The sequence below is a fragment of the Coenobita brevimanus genome, chromosome 40, assembly GCF_032717465.1.
Source record: "Coenobita brevimanus isolate Jiangsu-jjx chromosome 40, ASM3271746v2, whole genome shotgun sequence".
In the NCBI taxonomy this organism is placed as follows: domain Eukaryota; kingdom Metazoa; phylum Arthropoda; class Malacostraca; order Decapoda; family Coenobitidae; genus Coenobita; species Coenobita brevimanus.
The window spans coordinates 4,513,326-4,532,841 of record NC_136993.1 but is presented as its reverse complement, the minus strand read 5'-3'; the positions used below and the strand labels follow the sequence as shown (position 1 = coordinate 4,532,841).

Sequence of the window (19,516 nt, the reverse complement as noted above, 5' to 3'; positions counted from 1 at the left end):
GATCTCACTGTAACATATTAGCCTCAAGTGTCATCGTACAACTGAAAAAAAACAAAAAACAAATATTGAATCGTTGCAGAGAATACACAAAAATGTATAAAAACATGGGATATGACAGTGCAAGGTGCAAAAATATTACTGGCATTAATTTCCAACCTGTACATGAGTGTCAGGGTAAACTCTTGTAATAATATTACTAATACACCAGCAGCCAGTCTCTTACATGTGCAACTTTTTCACGGGCCAAGGCGCATCGTATTGAGTGACTCACACATACACTCTAAAACGTTTTATCCATGTCCAAATGATTGAGTTTCTGGCGACGGTTTTGTAGACAGATCACTTGTATTACAGGAATATATGAAAAGGAACAGTGAAGTTTACCACATTTGTTTATTCATTTTCACCACCAACTTATATTTATTATGTTGATTTATATATTAACATTAATCTCATGGAACTGTTTTAAAGAGGGAAAGGGTAATGTTCCGAGGCATGCCCGGAAGCTTTTGGCGGCACACTGGTTGCGGAGCACTACTGTAGAGATTAATGTATGTAGTGGGTAATATATGGAGAAATTTTGGTGGTCTGGCCACGTGGAGTGAATGGAAAGTTTGAGACTGACGAGGGAGGTGGTGGTGGATTATATAGAGCGCAGGGCTGGGGATTGTGTCGGGAATGTGTGGTTGTGGCCTGGATGCTGGTTGTTGCAGAGATTACTTTGTGGATCTGAGAATGAAAGAGAGTGAGGGGGGGGGAGACACAGACAGATAGAGAGACCTGCCAGTTATGTTCGTGTCTATCCAGCTTCAGGTTCACACAACAGGGAAGTGAGGAAGAGCATCCGCATTGCCCATCTTCCAGCAGCTTTACTAACAATTTCAAACAGCAGAATCAACAGACCTGCTGCGTGTCCACCAGCCAGAACTGCGAACATGCCCTGGAACGAGATTTGATGGCTTAGACCATCCACTCAGATAATTTTGTTAGGTTGATGTTTGACCTAGCCCTGTAACCTTGACCTTTGACATACTGTTCTAAAAACAATAGCTTTTCTCATCCAATGAATATAGTTACAATAAGATGAAAACTGTCTGAAAAAATTATACACACACACACACACACACACACACACACACACACACACACACACACACACACAGAGTGAGAGAGAGAGAGAGAGAGAGAGAGACAGACAGACAGACAGACAGACAGACAGACAGACAGACAAAGTGTGAAACATAACACCTGTCATGAGTTGAAAGAGTGAGCCATACAGCTACCAAGACCCACCCATAGGTTTGAGAGGGCGAGTGTTGTACTGACTGTGATCCTGGTGGGTAGGTTGAGGCAGGAGGTGGAGTTGGGTATCATGGTCTTGATCCACTGGTAGTACAAGCCAGCCCCAGCCACGGAGAACACTCTGTACAACACGAAACAAGACTTTTGTGTGTGTCCGACTCTGATCATACACTTAACAGCCCGTTCCCTGAGACCCAGCAACACTCCTACGTACTATGTGCCTACACATGCCACTACTTCAGCACTAACACCCATCGTCCATACTGAATACGTGTTAGGGCTGTCCCATACAGGACTGGTGTACTATAATAAGTGGAGATATTTGTGCAAAATGTCAGAGGGGTCTTATGGTATATCAGCAAAATCTGCATTAACGAAATTCGAATCCTTCAACTGTTCCCTGCTGCAGCCAGGATTCCAAACCGCGTCCATTGGGACTGCGGGCCACCTGTCTATCAACTCAACCACTCTCGAGAAGTTGTGTCAAATAAGAAAGTATTTTCAAATGAGAAAGTATAATTTAAAAAAAAATATGTATTGTCAGTAAGTAAGCACAGTCCACAAGAGTCTGTTATCCAGGAAGAAAATGGGATCAGTAATAGTAAACGAAGCTTCAAAATGCTCGGAAGCCTGAGGAACAGTGAAATATATTCTCAGAAAATAAGTTAATGCTTATAAAACATAAATCGAGGACAGACAGTCAAGCCCGCGTATTCTGTCGCTTATTTTTTGAACAGTTGTAGGGATAAATTGTGCTCTGCATACTACATTTTATAATGGACTCAGCAGCGACGAAGAGAATTATTACAACAATATCTCATCACATTAATTCTTTCACTTAACTTGGTCCAGATTTTCATCCTTTGTACCCGTCTTCACGCACCTTGGCCCATATTCTCGTTGATTAAAGAAGCACCTTAACACATATACCTATGCAGCTTTTGTTTCTTCCTCCTTAATATCCTCCTCTGTCATATTAATAATCCAAATACCATCATACTCAGCATTAAAAGCACACACACTGATATTAAGCAGCTGTAAAAAAAAAAAAAAAAGAAATAACTAAGGCGGAGGTGCTGCGGAGCATCATAAATATGGAATATACGAACTCCAATCTCTCAAGTCCCTCCCCTTTCTTGAAGTCGTGGCCCCATCCCTGCTAGCCCACTCTCCAAACGGTGGGTGAGAGGGGGCGGGGCTTATGAGACCAGTTCATTGGTGGCGCGTGTAGTTTTTCACATAACTCAGTGACGGAAACAAATACTGCTATGGCTCATCATTCTGTCTACTGCATTTCTTCGTTATTAGTATCATTTTCCAGTGTTCACCTAATGTTTGCACCTCAGTATTCAAGACTGTGAAATGGCAGTTTTAGGCCAGGTTAAAATAAAATGAGTATACCCAACACCAACTTACCATCTTTGTTCATCTTATTCTAGAGTTCATATATTTTTTTACACCTCAGCATTCAAGACAGAGAGATGGTAGTTTTAGGCCAGTTCGATTACACAGTATTCTCTACACTGTCTAACCATTCACTTACCTTTTGCTAAGGGCTGGAACAAGAGGACTGTCCTTCTGGCCTACCATGGACAGCATCACAGGCAGGAACCTCTCCCTCGACATGTAAAAGTCGCATCTCCCTAGAGAACGATGACAATATTATTACTGTTTCATTCTAACTTGGCCCAGATTTTCGTCCATTTGTTGCATATTTCACGTAACTTAATGGCAGAGAAAGATAATACCAGTACACAACATTCTTTGCATATCATTTGTTTGACCGGCATCATACTGTGTTGCTAATCTGTTGTTATAACTCTGCATTCAAGACAGAAAGATGACAATTTTAGGGCAAGTTAGAGGAAAATTAATCTTTTAATCTTAACTTGGTCTAGATTTTCGTCCTCTTGTAATTCTTTTCAGGCAGCTCACTGCCAGAAAAAGACAGTGCTGTGGCTTGCGTTTTAGTGTTAATCTATTGTTAACTCATCATTTAAGATGGAGATATGATAATTTTGAGCCAAATTAGGGTAAACGGGTTATAGGATCTCATACTCCGCAAAGGCTTATTTTCCACACTAGTATATCCTCCACCCCCCCCAAGTACCAATCTCTCTCTCTCTCTCTCTCTCTCTCTCTCTCTCTCTCTCTCTCTCTCTCTCACTCTCACCTGTAATGGAGAAGTCTTGATCGATCATCATAAGCAGGATCAAATCGAGATTCACAAGAACATGGTGTCCGGGTCGAACCATTGTGCTGATCACGTTGAAGAGTTCCGCTATTGTGTGATGTCTGACCCTCCCAGCCTCCTCTGCCTCCCGCACCTCTCGATATATCCCGGATCCCACTGACTGGGGGAGGTAGGAAGGAGAGTTCATCTTCATCATCATCATCATCATCTTCATCTGAATTCTACTCAAGCAAAAGATGAAGGATTTCTGAACAATGAAAAAACAGTGTAAGAAAGATCTGAGGTCAAAGCTGTTCACTTGTAGTAGTGTACAATAAAGGTGCGTTCTGCCATGTCACACTGGCGGGGTAATGACACCAGTTATCAGACTCGCAAACAGGAATTTTCTTGCACTCTTTTCCAAAGCAAAATTTTGCTTTGCGTTTGGAAGCGCAAAAATGGCATTATGTAGATTTTTCTTAAAGTTTCTAGGTGATTTAATTAAACTCAGATGCCACTTTTGTACCATCCTACTTTATAGCTGTTCTTGCGTAACCCCAGTCTATCTGGCCGAACAGACCCATTAACACCAGGCAAGCAATCGTCCCTACAGGGCCGTCCTGTGCTGTACACCGATATTACCTTGCGACAGACAGCGCCTCGGCACAACAAGGCGTAGGTAAGAGACAGAGGTTTGGTTCCTCTAGATGCTGCATTTGCATCTCTCCATTCTGTTAACAAGGGCATCAAATTAGGCTCATAATCACCCCATAATTTGGTTATATGCTTACCACCTAACACTGTCAGTGATTTCCTGGGTTACAGGAAACATTAGGCCTACCCCTCAGTGCAGAGTTGCCTGAGGTAGAAAGGAGATTGGTAAAAAGTGGCAGAAAAGATAGAAGAAATAGAAAAGGAGGAAGGTAGAAAGAGAAAGGGGATGATAAAGATGAAGGAAGGAGCAGGCAGCACAGCATCAAGTGAGTGGATGATGATCACCACCACCTCCCATCATACTTTTGAGCAGTTACATTAAGTGAAGGTAGCTGCCAACACATCAGTTTCTGCCTCTAGACACTGCGGTCAACAGTTCCCGGATATAATCATTGGGTGATTCATAAAATGGTAAAAAACTGAAATATATTTAACAGACCTGCAGAAGGACCCTGAAATAATTGGCAATGTAGAGAACAATGCTCGAAAGACTTAAGGAGTACTGAGCATGAAATAATTATCAGTAAAGGGGACATTTTAGCAAGAACTTAGGTCACATTTGTTTGCGTGCAGACATAACGTTACAAAAAACTGAGACAAGGTGGAAGTTGCTCACCCTGTAGTACTGTACATTAGGGGTGTTAGTTTGCCAGACCATAGTGACGTGAGGGTCGTCCAGCACGTGTCTGAGGCTCTGATATGGCTGCTGGATGTGCCGCACTGCTAACACTGACATTAGGTTCCCAGCGTAGCTCCTTATTACCACCACAGCTGCCAACATCCACCCAGCCAGTCCTATTCGTCTCCACCACCGCCAGCCACTTAGCAAGATGTCTGAATATACACATATCATCACCTTCATTATCATCACAGCAATAATAATCATCACCATCATCATGGCAGCAATAATCATCACCATCATTATCAGCAGAGTAATAATAATCATCATTACTATGATGAGAGAGGGTAATGTTTGGAAACTCCCTTTACTATTGTTTGCAGATGATACCGTATTCTTAAGAGACGACGAAGGGGAACTGCAATGTATTGTGAATGAGTTTGAAAGTGTGTGTAAGAAATAGAATCTGATGGTGAATTCAAGGAAATGTAAAGTTATTGTCTTTGAGAGAAATGAAGTCACTGGATGTACAGTGATGTTTGATGATGAGGAAATGGAAAATGTAAGTGCATTTAAGTAGCTGGGTAGTGTGATGAGATTGGGTGAAAGTTTGGAGGGTGAAGTACTTGAAAGGGTACAACAAGGAAGAAACGTTGCTGGTTCTTCGAAAGCAATGATAACAGGGAAGTGAACATGGAAGTAAAAAAGTCGCTGTATGACAGTATTGCGATATCAACACTAACGTATGAAAGTGAAGCTTGGACCTTATTGGAAGGACACAAGTCAAGAGTTAGAGCAGTGGAAATGAGTTATTTGAGAGGAGCATTTGGAGTTTCATAGAGAGACAGACTGACAAATGAGAAAATGAAGGAGCGTTGTGGTGTGGAAGAGGATGTGATAGAAAGCGTTAGGAGAAATACATTAAGGTAGTTTGGCTATGTGTATGTGAAGAGGATGTAGAGCGAGAGACTGACGAGAAGAGTGTATGTGAGTGAGGTGTGGGGGGTGAGAGGGAGAGGGAGGCCAAGGATGAGATGAAGGGATGAAGTGGAGAGACATATGAAAGAGGGTGTGTGTGAACTGGGAGCAGGGCAGTGAAATGGTGGAGGGCCGGGCGACATGAAGGCGATTTGTTTATGGCCACACTTTAAGCTCCGTTCACCCAAGGCGTTTTTAAACGCGGCGTCCACCGCCAGGAAAACGCGGCGGTTGTTCACACAGAGCGTTTTAAACAGCGGCGTTTAACGCGTGTTAAGATCCGAAGCTTCCCCCGTACGGGTGTCAGTGTCAGCATAGCTGTTGAAGAAGCGGTATGTGTTTGGGTGATATATCGCTGCTGCAAGCGACGCAGGCAGCGACAAAGAAGATATTGGGTTCACCCAGTTTTACATGATAGACTAACCCATGCCATGTTTACAACATTGTACCCCAAGTTGCGAGAAGATGAACCCAAATTTTTCAATTATTTAAGAATATCGATAAAATCGTTTGACGATTTGCTCGCACTAATACAAGAAGACATTTCTTCAACAAACACTATGTTGAGGGATTCTGTTAGCCCAGAAGAAAAACTTGTTATAACATTAAGGTGAGTCCTTTATTGTTATATACATAATAGTGACTCATTCCATTGTTGTTCAAATAAAATCCACACCTGTCACCTGTCAAACCTGCCATTCATCTGTCACACACCTGTCATTCACCTGTCAAACCTGCCATTCACCTTTTAAACCTGCCATTTACCTGTCACACCTGTCATTCACCTGTCAAACCTGCCATTCACCTGTCACACCTGTCATTCACCTTTCAAATCTGCCATTCACCTGTCACCTGTCATTCATCTTTCTAGCCTGCCATTCACCTGCCATACACCTGTCAAACCTGCCATTCACCTGTCATACACCTGTCAAAAATATCAAGCAATTTCAAAATGTGTAAACTACTAAATTTCTGAAAACTGTTATTCGCTATTTTTAGGTACTTGGCCACGGGTTGTTCTATTGCTGATTTGCATTATGGATACCGGCTCGGGAATTCAACTATCTCCAGCATATTGCAGCAAGTGTGTGCAGTAATTTGGGGAAGACTGAAGACGATGTACATGCCAGGAATGACGAAACAGAAGTGGGAGGAAGTCGCAATGGATCTGAGAAATATGCAAATTTTCCTAATTGCATAGGTGCAATCGATGGAAAACACATAAGATTAGTACAACCTGCAGATACAAGATCTCTTAATTATAAATTACTGTATAAGAACTTCTTTTCAACTGTGCTGCCAGCTATACGTGATGCCAATTATTCATATATTTACGTGGATATTGGTGCATAAGGAAAAAGCCGTGATTCAGCAGGTTTCCATAATTCCTTGCTGTACAATAACCTTGTGGAAAATACACTGGATAAACCAGATGCAAAACCTATTTCTGGTACCGACACAACATGTTTACCTCATTATAATTGTTGGTGATGAGGCATTTGGAATTATGGAAAACATTATGAGACCCTTCAGTGGAAGACATCTGACATACCAGAGTAAAATGTTCAATTATAGATTGTCAAGAGCACGTCGGTATATTGAATGTACACCTTTGGTATACTGGCTAATAAGTGGCATATAATCCATAGGCCTCTCAATGTTAACATTAATTTTGCTGAAAATATAATCAAGGGCATGTTGCATATTGCATAATTATGTAAGAACACGAGATGGTTATAGGTTTGAAGATGCACTTTTTGAAGCACCATTGGTAGGCCTGCCTGAAGGAAATGTACCAAGAGAAAGTATGTAGACCATCTCTGCTAGAGATAAATATGCAGATTACTTTCTTAATGGAGGTAGAGTCGCATGGTAGGATAAGATGATTTAGTGTGGAGATAGTTGAGAAAGAAAAACATAAAGTGTTGTTCAGTTCACTCACACACATTGTTTTTTTTCCTGAGTCTGTTGAGATAGGAAAAAATAAAGTTTTCAGTTCACTCACCCAGATTGTCTTTTTCCTGTGTATCTCCAGAATTGCAGAAAACTTCCACTAGTTCCACCCAACACCATTTCTTTACGCCTCTGTCTTTATTCTCTGATGATTTCATGTCCCAAATGGCTGGACGTTTTTCAACCCCATTAATGAATAAGTCAGTATCAAAAAGGTCATCCTTCATATCTGTCATCCCGCGCTCAACTGCGCAGAGTCACTCACGCATTCAAATGTCAACTCCAAGTGGACTGCCTACTTGGGTCGCCATGGCAATGCGCGATCACTCTTCTCATTGGCTAGCGTCGCAAGTCACACTAGCCAATAAGGCACGACATAAACATCGAAACGCGGCGTTTCCCTCCACATGTGTCCGTCTCCAAGCAAACACGCGTACCTCAAACCGCTGAACAAATGTGTGGTAGGAAGGAAAATGTCGGATCGTGCGTTTGAACCAGCAGTTGAGAAAAACGTGCGGTAGCGTGTGTACAGTCCAATACACTACCATTGTCTTTGCTAAGGCACGTTAGGAAATGCGCGTTTGAAAACGCGTGAACAGTGCCTTACAGGATTAAGGCATTGGCAATAGATAGATAGGTCATTACCATCATCATCACAGTAATAATTATCATCATCACCATCTTTACCATCAAAGCAATAATCATCATCATTATCTAACCATATGATGTCAGCATGGGGAAATAATAAGTTTATATATATTTTTTCTTTAATAACCTTAGGTTTACGAAGTAAATAACATGTTAGGTAATAAAAACCTCCATTTACTTTTTTTTGCTTAATGGCCATCACCCAGCATGAGGGACATTAGGCCAAACATTTCAGTCACACGATGATAAAACAACTCATTTCCACACCACATGAGATAGCTGATCTAAGGGGCCAAGCGTGAAGGGAACATACAATAGAATGTTCTCAGATCGGCTAGATGCACCTCCTCCCTCCTGACGAAACAACACTGGTTGGATCGCTTCACCCTGGTTGGCAGCTCAGAGCAGATTGTAGAGGTTGGAGTAGAGAGTAGCTCCGAGCTGGTACAACCAGGTGTGGGAGTTGGGGGTCAGTAGGAAGATACGTCTAGCCAATCCTTGTGGTTCGTGATGGAAGGGCGAGATAGGGTGCCTTCCACTGCCAAAGGAGGAGAGGACTCAATGACCCTTCCTCAGCCAAGGAGCCGGCCGACGCATCCTCGGCCATGGAGTGGTGTCGGAGGAGTCCTGCCCCTCCTCAGTCTCTGATGGTAAATGATGTACCTTGGCCATGGTCTGAGCCATGTTCATTTCTGGAGCCGGGTCGGTGATTGAGGTGACAGTCTGCCTGTTGAGAGGGCATCCAGCTGTAACATTGTCTGCAGTGTTGTGTGGGGGGCAGCATGTCGCAGCTGCCTGGCCTGGTGCTCTCATTAGCGAGGAACTGAATGTACACAGCAGGTGAAGCACTCGGGGATGACAAGGCGGGGCAGCCCGTTCTCCTGAAAGATCTTGTGCAGGAGACATGCAAAGACCCCTTGTCATCCCCCGAAAAAGCCTTCGGGGAAGACTGATACGATAATTGCGATGCACATTGGAATTATTGTATCAGTCTCCCCAGCACTCCCAGGATCCCGAGGCCGGTGCCCCTGGGCCATGGGACGTCGCCGTGCATGGGAAGAACCCTGCACGGCCACACCCCCTAGCCCGCTGACGTCCCGAGCCTCAGGACCCTTAGGAGTCCCGATAGAAAATGACTTTCTCGCCATCCCCGATGGGGCGCTGAAGTTGCTACGGATTCGGTTTAACTATCGCATCGTGGTACAAGAAGATGTCAACACCAGTATCCTGGTGCTTGATTAATCCGTATCCCGCCCATACATTAAACCACACCACGACACCTTCGATCTTCTGTGCCACGGGGGATGGTCTGCTATCAGCTCCCCTCAACGAGTCGCAGGCAGGAGCAGTAGATGCGTTCGTCATGGAGGCTGCTCTTGATCTCTTTCCTCTCCCCATTTACATTTTATAATGGATTTTTTGGTGGTCAGTAGTACTGACCACCTGATATATACATGATGTAATCATGCAATTTTAATTTGTTCCTGACCTCTTACTGTAAATAGTATTAGGAAAATTATAACATAATTCGTTCACAACAACCACTGTGCAACGTAATATACCATCACTCTTTATAAATACTTTCCATAGATAAAAGTATACACTCACCTGGTCCCAAATGTATTTGTGGATTAAATTCCCAGTGGTTAGCTACACTGCTCACCCATATTTTTTCTCTCAGTAACATACTAGTAAGCATATTTTAGCATTAGCTGTATCTAAAACCTTGCCATGAATGTCCTCACATGGACTTCATTTTTTCCCATTGGACAACTAGAATGCCTTTCAAGCAAAGGCAATAGAGACAGGGAAAAAAGAACATTCCTCATCTTGTGTTGTATGACTTCTACATTGTAAACAGTGCCCTGAAATGCATGGTCGTGACGTTTCCTATGGTGAATGCAATGCAGAGACATAGAAAATGTAAATGAGCAGACTCAAATAATTCAGAGGGCTGAACCCATCAAGAAGAAGAAAGTGGTTACCTGAGCTGACCCCTTAGTATTAAAGCATTAATCACCACAGTAATAACTAGAAAGCACTCAGACAGCGCATACCTTCGCCAGTGCCATTAAAAAGGATCTGGATCCGTATCCATGGATATAGGGTCCGGAACTGGACCCGGATCTGCCCCCAAACTTAATCAATTCTTTCTTGGTCTAAGTCCCACCTTTCTACAGAATTTCATTGAAATTCATTTGAGAACTTTTGGAAAAATTGTGCTGGATACTCCGGATCTGGATCCCCTCCAAAAATGTAATCACATTTTTTTCTTGGCCCATGGCCCACCCTTCCACAAAATTACGTCAAAATCAGTTCATAACTTCTTTGAGTAATCCTGGATCCAAATCCGTGGATATAAGATCCGGATCCGGATCCACCCCCAAATTTAATCAATTCTTTCTTGGTCCATGCCCCACCATTCCACAAAATTTAATTGAAATTCATTGAGAACTTTTGGAGATACTGTGTGGGATACCCCGGATCAGGTTCAGGATCCCGCCCAAAATTTAACCATTTTTTTCCTTGGCCCATGGCCTACCCTTCCACAAAATATCATCAAAATCCACTCATAACTTTTTGAGTAACCCTGCTAACAGACAAACAAACAAACCAATGCGGGGTAAACATAACGTCCTTGGTGGAGGTAATAATCATCATCATTACCGTCATCTTCATCAGAGTAATATTCACCATCATCTTCATCACAGTCAGAATTACCATCATCATCATCATCGTCATCATCTTAACCATCATAGTAATAATTATTATCACTATTAATACCATCGCAGTAATAATAAAAATCATCACCATTAGCATAACAAATAATCATTATCATCATTCCCATCTTCACCATCATTATATTCATCCATAACCTCATCCTGAAACAAATACTATGACACCAGCCACTATAACAGTCACAATCATAATCATCATTCTCATCATCACCCTTAGTATAATCGTCCCTAACCTCGAAGTGTTTATCCAAAAACAAATAGTATAAAAAGTCACAACAACAGTCACCTGCTGAGGCTTTGACACACCCATCTTCTGATTTGTACCGAGGCCTTGATGTAGATTAAAAAGATGTGAAGCTGCCATATACTGACATTTCCTTTCTGATCCTGACATCCTAACACCTTAAAGTGGGTGAAGCAGTGAATATTAATTTATGTGGCCAAATCAGTTGAGAAATAGATGCAGAATGGTAAATTGCAATAGACAATAAGGTCAGTTAATCTCGTCTTAAAGCGATGCCTCGATGTCACCTCGCCACTGCCACTGCAGTAGGTCAGGATGTGAGAATCCAAAAGGAAGCGTCACAGTATTGATGGTGTCATATTTTAGACCTGCAGAGGCCAGTTGGCATCGAGTCCTCTCAGTGGTATTTTACTGACTTCGTAGAGAATTGCAATTTTTCATTCGAGTTTAGAATACTTTTTTTTTTTTTTTCTTATTTTTTATCGATGCAGAAGGAACATTGTTATGTTTAATCCCTCAATAATCCTATTTCCTCATCTCTCAACTCTGTACTTATCTTACATGTGATAATCCTCATACCTTCAACAGCACACTTATCTTCAGCTTCTTTTTATATTCTTAGCGTCATCTTTTCTTCTGACTTATCTTGCAAGGATCACATTACTTCTTTTGTAGAAGCAGCTTCGCAAAAGTTAGGTGTGCGGCGCCGACTCCGTGAATTCTGTAGCCTCATGCAGTTGTTGACTCCGTACAAGTCTTTGTTCATTGATGTATGCAGTACTGTTCTAGTGCGTGTGTGTGTGTGTGTGTGTGTGTGTGTCTGTGTGTGTGTTGGGGTGGGGGACTGACTGCATGACTGTTGTAATCATTGTTCCTTTGATCTCTTTGTGCAATCTCCCATCCAAATCTCTAATGCAAGAGTCTGTTGGCAGTCTTAGTCCTTCATGTACGCAACTGGTCAGTTCTGGAACTGTTTTCCTCAATCTCTTCACACTTCCTATGGTATCCACTCTTTTTATGTATGTGTCCAGCCATCGTTAGATGAAGCAATCTTAAATTTGGCTTTCATGCTCAATTTCATTTGAAAACAACGAGTTTTGCAGGCCTTGGATTCCTTCTTTTCTGCGAAAAAATAATCCAACTTATATTTTTTTTTTCTGACTGCAAAAAGGAAGAGGTTGCCTGCAACAGCTTGTCCAGTAAGCACTGGCGTGTATGTTGGGAGTAATGTTACACTACAATTGTTCTATTTTCAAGCACAGCATCTTATACGCAAGAGTAACAAAGGGTATTTGCTGTGATCTTTCCTAACCTGACATATGGCATGGAGGGAACAAAAACATCCTCTCTTTCTTCATGTTCGCAGTTCTAGTGGCAGTTTCATGGTCAGTTTGGAATCCTTATGCCAGCTTTCTCCATCCCTGCTCTTGGGTTGTGTACACTGAGAAAGTAGGTAAAGTGCATGACCAAGGGAACAGGTTGTGGGAAAATATGGTAGCCACTCTACACATTTAGGGACTAACTTCGTTGTAACAAATCATAATAGATGTATCCTCCTGCCAACATTCCTTATTCCCGTTCTCGGTGTGCTGGTAGAAGGAGAGGAGATAACGGATGCAAGGAACACCTAGGAAAAATATAAGTGACTACTCTATCAACAACTTGTGTTATAATTTCTTTTTTATCATTTACCATGTTGAAGTAGTACTTGAGCCATAGTAAAGGTATTCTCTGGCCTGCTTTCTCCACCTCTGTTCTCAAATATGTTGTCAGCAGGAAAGAAGATAAAAGACCATAGAAAGAGTCAGAAAGGAGATAACAGTGGCTACTCTATCGCTTGTTTTTTTGTGTTGCTGTATAATTACTTACCCTGTTGAAGCAGCACGCGGAGCATAGTAAATGTATCCTCTGGCCAGCTTTCGCCACCCCGGTTCTCGGTGTGTTGGCAGCAGGAGAGAAGGTACATAAGAATAGGAAGAGCCAAGAGGGAGATGACGATAGCGAGCAACACCATAGGCTGAAGAGGTAGGAAAAAACTCCAAGCATTGACTTCAGGTTTGCCCCTTCCCCCCAGGATCATGGTGTACTGGACCAGCATGGGGTGGGTGAAGTCTATTACTTCGGACCGACTCTCTGACATGATGAAGAGCCCGATGGAGAAATCGGCCTCCTAGATGTCACCAGTGAAAAAATAAGAATGAGTAAAGAAGAAGAAATGATTTATATCTATCTGTCTATCTATCTCGCTGTATACTCACACACACACACACACACACACACACACACACACACACACATATATATATATATATATACGGTATATATATATATATATATATATATATATATATATATATATATATATATATATAGAGATAGATATATATATAGATAGATAGATATACAGTATATATATATATATAGATATACAGTATATATAAATATATATAGATATATATATATATATATAGATAGATAGATAGATATACAGTATATATATATATATATATAGATATACAGTATATATATATATATATATATATATATATATATATATATATATATATATATATATATATATCTAGAAGACAAAAAATGAAAGTAAAAACAAAGAAAGATGAACTTGAACGAGCTGAATTTAATAAGCTTATCAAGAGGAAACAAAGAGAAGAAAAAAGAGAGAGAAAGGTGTATCAGATCAAAGAAACCATCAAAAAAGGAAAATGTCTGAAATTGGTCCAAAGTAAAATGGCACTAGGAGAGCAACAAAATATATCACTGAAAGACAATAACGGTGAAGTCATTCAACGCAGAGATATGATGAAGAGAGTTGAAGAATTTTACAAAGAACTGTATGCATCAAAGACAGTAGTACCAGTAGCAAACTTTTCAGTTGAACCAAGTGAAATACGTGAAGTAAATATTTCTCTTAAAAATATGAAATGAAGGAAGGCTCTGGGAGAAGATGGAATGGTTGCAGATTTACTATTGGATGCAGGAGCAGAAGTACAAAACAGGCTCGCCCATTTATTTACTCAATGTATAAAAAAAGAAAATCCCCGAAACATGGTGTAATGCGATAGTTATTTTACTTTACAAAAAAGGCGACTCAAAAGATCTTAGTAACTATTGACTCACTAATTTATTGTCAGTCATTTACAAACTTTTCCCTACGAGCAGAATAACCAGTTTAGAAGAAAACTAATCTTTGAACAGCCATGATTCCGAAGCGGGTATTCGACTACTGAACATCTACACACAATGAATCAGCTAATTGGTAAAAATATAGAAAATAATAAACCACTGTGCTTGTACCCCCTCCACAATATGTCTACCCCCGATGTATATATGTCCCCCCCCCAATGCATACATGCCCCCACTAAATTTGCTAGGTCAGCATGCTCTCCCACGCCTGAAGACGGCGTTACCGGTATTGCATCAGTTCTTAGCAGACAGCCGACACGGGTAGACTGTTTTACTGTGAGCTTGTAATAAACTCCTTATCTAGCTGTTTGTACACGGAGTTTCTATCACCAAAGTATTGCAAGTTACATGCTTATGTTTTGTTGATTACGAAAAGGCTTTCGACTCAATTATAAATTCACCACGAGAACGAGGAGTAAATGAGAACATTGTAAAACTGCTCGAAAACGTATATAAAGAGGGAACTGCTACAGTTAAATTATATTATGACCAAAAAAAAAAGAAAAAAAAAAAAAAGACTGAGAAGAGCGTGGGTCAGGGAGATACAATTTCACCAAAATTATTTACAGCATGCCTAGAAAGTATTTTCAGGAAACTAGACTGGGAAAACAATGGAGTAAAAATGGATGAGGAAAAGCTAAACCATATAAGATTTGCAGATGACATTGTCCTAATCTCAGATACAGTAGAGACACTGCAGGAAATGTTAAATGACCCTAACAGAGAAAATCTCAAAGTAAGACTAAAGATGAACCGGAGTAAAAAGAATGTTTAATCTACATACACCAAAGAGCGTCATTAGCATAAGCGAAGAAATTTTTGAAGTAGAGAAGGACAGTTACTTGGGGCAAATACTAAACTTGGCGAATGACCGTAAGAGCGAAATATAAAGATGCATTACAACTGGATAGAAAGCTTTCGGTAAACACAGAGACATTATGAAGGTAGCTTGCCAATTTGCATGTAACGAAAAGTATATAACGAATGTACAATTACAGCTATGACAAACGGTTGTGAGACCTGGAAACTTACAAAATCGATGGAAAATAATCTGTTCTCACAGAGCAGTGGAAAAGTCAGTGTTGGGAATATCTTTAACAGACAGGAAAAAAATCAGCTTGGGTGAGACAGCAGACAAAAGTCAAAGACATTATAGAAGTTATAAAAGAACAGAAATGGAGGTGGGCAGGTTATGTAGCAAGAATAACGGATCACCGATGGAGCACGAGGCTGACTGACTGGACTTCAAGAGACTGTAAATGCAGCAGGAGGTGGACAGATGAGATAGAGAAATCTACAAGGAAAACGTGGCAAAGATTGGCTTATTCAAGGAATTCGTGGATAAGGTAGGGGGAGGCCTTTGTTCAACAGTCTACTTGTAATGGCTGATGATAATGATGATGGTGATTATATATATATATATATATATATATATATATATATATATATATATATATATATATATATATATATATCCCATTGGATCCCAGAGTTCCTGTGCGAGGCATTGTACCGGTAGGGTACTAGGCGTACCGCCCTCTGCCTATCGGCTCATAGTTGCGAAGCTCATAGGTCCCTGCCTAGGGGTTCCTTATTTTATTAACTTTTGAAAATTCCCAGTTCTGTCCAGTATTGAGGACACTGGGCTCCAATGGGTTTTATATATATATATATATATATATATATATATATATATATATATATATATATATATATATATATATATATATATAAGTGAATAGTTATAGTTAAGACTTGAAGCCCCCAAGGAAACGATATGCATAAGTTTACATTCGAACACAGAAAAAAAGGAAACTTATCACCACACACACACACACACACACACACACACACACACACAGATAACTGTTATAACTCTACTACCACACAAACACAGAAACAAGACTAGAATGCACTCAGAGAGCTCATACCTCAACTAAAATCATAGCCATTAAAACGGATCCGTGGATAGGATCCAGATTCGGATTCGAATCTGATCCAAAATTTAATGAATTCCTTTTTGGTCCACGGCTCACCATTCCACAAAATTTCATTGAAATTCATTGAGAACTTTTGAATATGTAAGGGATACTCCGGATCCGGCCCATAATCTAATAAATTTCTTCCTTGGCCCATGGCCCACCCGTCCACAAAATTTCATCAAAGTCAGTTCATAACTTTTTGAGTAATCCTGCTAACAGACAGACAAACAGAGAAACCAACGGGGAGTAAGACATAACCTCATTGGCGGGGGTAATAACTGGTATTGGTAGAGTGACTTACCCTCCTGTCCACCAACCCAATCATACCAGACCATGAGCCGTCTTGTTGCTTGGAACCGGAAGTGCCGTCTGGGGTGTGCACATACCGGTACCTGACACACACAAGAACATCAACCCCAAAATTACACCAACAAAACACACAACAAATAGATAGGTAGACAGATAATACAGATATAGATATATAGATATACCGGGTATACACACACACACACACACACACACAGTGGGAGTCAGAGGTAGCAGACGTGTGACGTCGGCACTCCGTACCGACCAGCACGGCCAGTGGCATTACCTAAATTAGTATCTTTATATGAGTCAAGCTCTGTACCAGGTTAGACTAAATGATTTTTCTTTATTAAAAGAAAAAAAAAGAAGAAGAAGTTTAAACAAGACTTGTTCAAACAGAAAAGAGAACCAAGAGGCGAAAGAATGCACTCAGTCAGCTGAGGTTTGTTTAGACTACAACTGCCCCAGGGAATGTACAGTAAGTACACTGTGCTTTTAGTATTGCAAAATGGACACATACTTTAGTAAAGCAAATTTGGAAAAGAAAAGGGATAAAGGTAGAAAGCAGAATGATGATTTCTACCAAAAACTGGTTGAAGTGGAGACACACAATAGACTGGTTGAACGTGTACACAAACTAGAAATGGCTTTCAAAAATGAAATTGATGAAATAAAGAAGCAGATGCACTTGCAAAAGGAAGAAATAGAAAAACTAGGAAGGGAGGTCAACAAGAAAGACACAACCATCAGTGAACTAACAGTGGAACTGAGTACACTTAGGAAGAAAATGAGTGAAATGGCAAGTACAGTAGTCAATCACGAGAGTGTTATGGAAGAGTTCAAAAATGATACAGAGACAATTAGGCAAGTAAGCAGTCTGATAGACCAAAGCAGTGATATTGAGGAGAAGATAACACAGGTGAATGAAGCTGTGCAAAGCTACAAAAATGATGTGGAAACCACGTATGCTGAAATGGTGAAAGTAAAGAAAGACATAGAATCAAGGGTGGAGGAAAAAAGCATTAAACAGGAAGTGATACGAATAATCTAAAACAATCCGAAGTTAGTCAGAGATTCAGTAGATATAAACAAATCTATAGTAATCACTGGTAGAGAAGAGGAAGAAGTAAAAAACAAGATCACAAGAGACAAAAAGAAGCTGGCAAATGTAATGAGCTTACTGAAAGAAGTATCAGAGGAAATCTGTAGTAAAGACATAGAGGACCACAAAAGGTTAGGGAAATACGAGAAAAGCAAGACTAGACCTCTAAAGGTGACTTTCCAGAGTGTAAACATTGTGGAGGAGATACTAAAAAATGCAAAGAATCTTATGGAAAAAGAGGACAAGACCTCTAAAGGTGACTTTCCAGAGTGTAAACACTGTGGAGGAGATACTAAAAATGCAAAGAATCTTATGGAAAAAGAGGAGTTCAAAAATGTATGGATAAAAAGATGCCTAACACAAGAGGAACTGGAATTACTGAAAGAGAAGAGGGAGGAAGCAAAAACAAAAAATGAGGGAAGATCAGAAGAGGAGCAGAACAAATTTTTTTACAAAGTAATAGGATTGCAGGTACGAAAGTGGTACACAAACAGGATGGAATAAAAAGGAGGAAGGTAGTAAAACCATGTCATGACAAGTATATAAACAAGATGATAAAGTTGATGTACTCAAATGTGGATGGAATGGTATCTAAATTACTAGAGATGAATGATTATGTCAGAGAAAATGAACCACAAATAATAAACACCAAGGATATCCAATGACATACTAAACTTAGAGGAATACAATATATGGAGAAGAGACAGAAATTTAAAAAAGGGAGGAGGAATTATAATAACTAAGAAAAATCTAAAAGTCAATGAAATAAAACTAGATATACCATCACAAGTAGAACTGATTGCAGTAGAGATCAACACATCTGAAGGGAAAGTAATTGTAACCAATTTGTACATGCCACCCAGATCAAACACATGGGAAAGAGACGAATATGAGGACCTGGCAGAGAGTACAATTCAGAGTTTAAGATCATTACTACATAAAATGGAAGAGAAATCAGAAAGAATTATACTAACTGGAGATTTTAATACAAATATAAATTGGAATACTCTAGATATAATTAGCCAAGAAAGCTGTTGGGACCAAAAGCTCCTGGATCTCGTGCAAGAGTTTTTCCTAACGTAACATGTGAGGGAAACCACCAGAAAAAGAGGACTCAATGTACCTCCAGTGCTAGATCTAATATTTACTAGGCAAGAAAATGATATTGACAGTTTAATATATCACCCTCCACTCGGCAAAAGCGATCATGCAGTACTAAATTACAACTTCAGGATAGCATATGACCTAGGTAACAGCAATGAAAGTTACAAAAAGAGCCTAAACCATAAAAAGGGAAATTATCAAGACCTAAAGATGTATTTCTTAGAAATTGACTGGGAAAATAAGCTTTGAGGACAAGATTTAAATGCTGTATATAAAAAATTCTGTGAATTTTATGAAATAGGAGTCCAGAAGTACATCCCACAGCACAAATAAGCAGATAAGAAAATACAGAAATGGTTCAATACAGAATGTAAAAAAAAAAAAAAAAAAAAAAAGAAGAGATTTGTTGTGGAATAGATACAGAAGACACAATAGTGAAAGGGCGTATA

General features: G+C 40.2%; 1 protein-coding gene across 1 annotated transcript in view; it reads right to left on the bottom strand.

The window, feature by feature from the left end:
• Window positions 1-799: 799 nt before the first annotated feature.
• LOC145397256 (putative glutamate receptor) overlaps window positions 800-19,516 on the bottom strand; it is a 44,145-nt gene continuing 25,428 nt past the window's right edge. The window contains exons 7-13 of the mRNA XM_080270453.1: window positions 16,857-16,947; window positions 13,239-13,539; window positions 4,806-5,023; window positions 3,476-3,656; window positions 2,846-2,945; window positions 1,294-1,423; window positions 800-940 (exon numbers count right to left, since the gene is read on the bottom strand). Coding sequence (XP_080126579.1) covers window positions 800-940; window positions 1,294-1,423; window positions 2,846-2,945; window positions 3,476-3,656; window positions 4,806-5,023; window positions 13,239-13,539; window positions 16,857-16,947 — 1,162 coding nt within the window. The remainder of the gene's footprint in view (window positions 941-1,293; window positions 1,424-2,845; window positions 2,946-3,475; window positions 3,657-4,805; window positions 5,024-13,238; window positions 13,540-16,856; window positions 16,948-19,516) is intronic.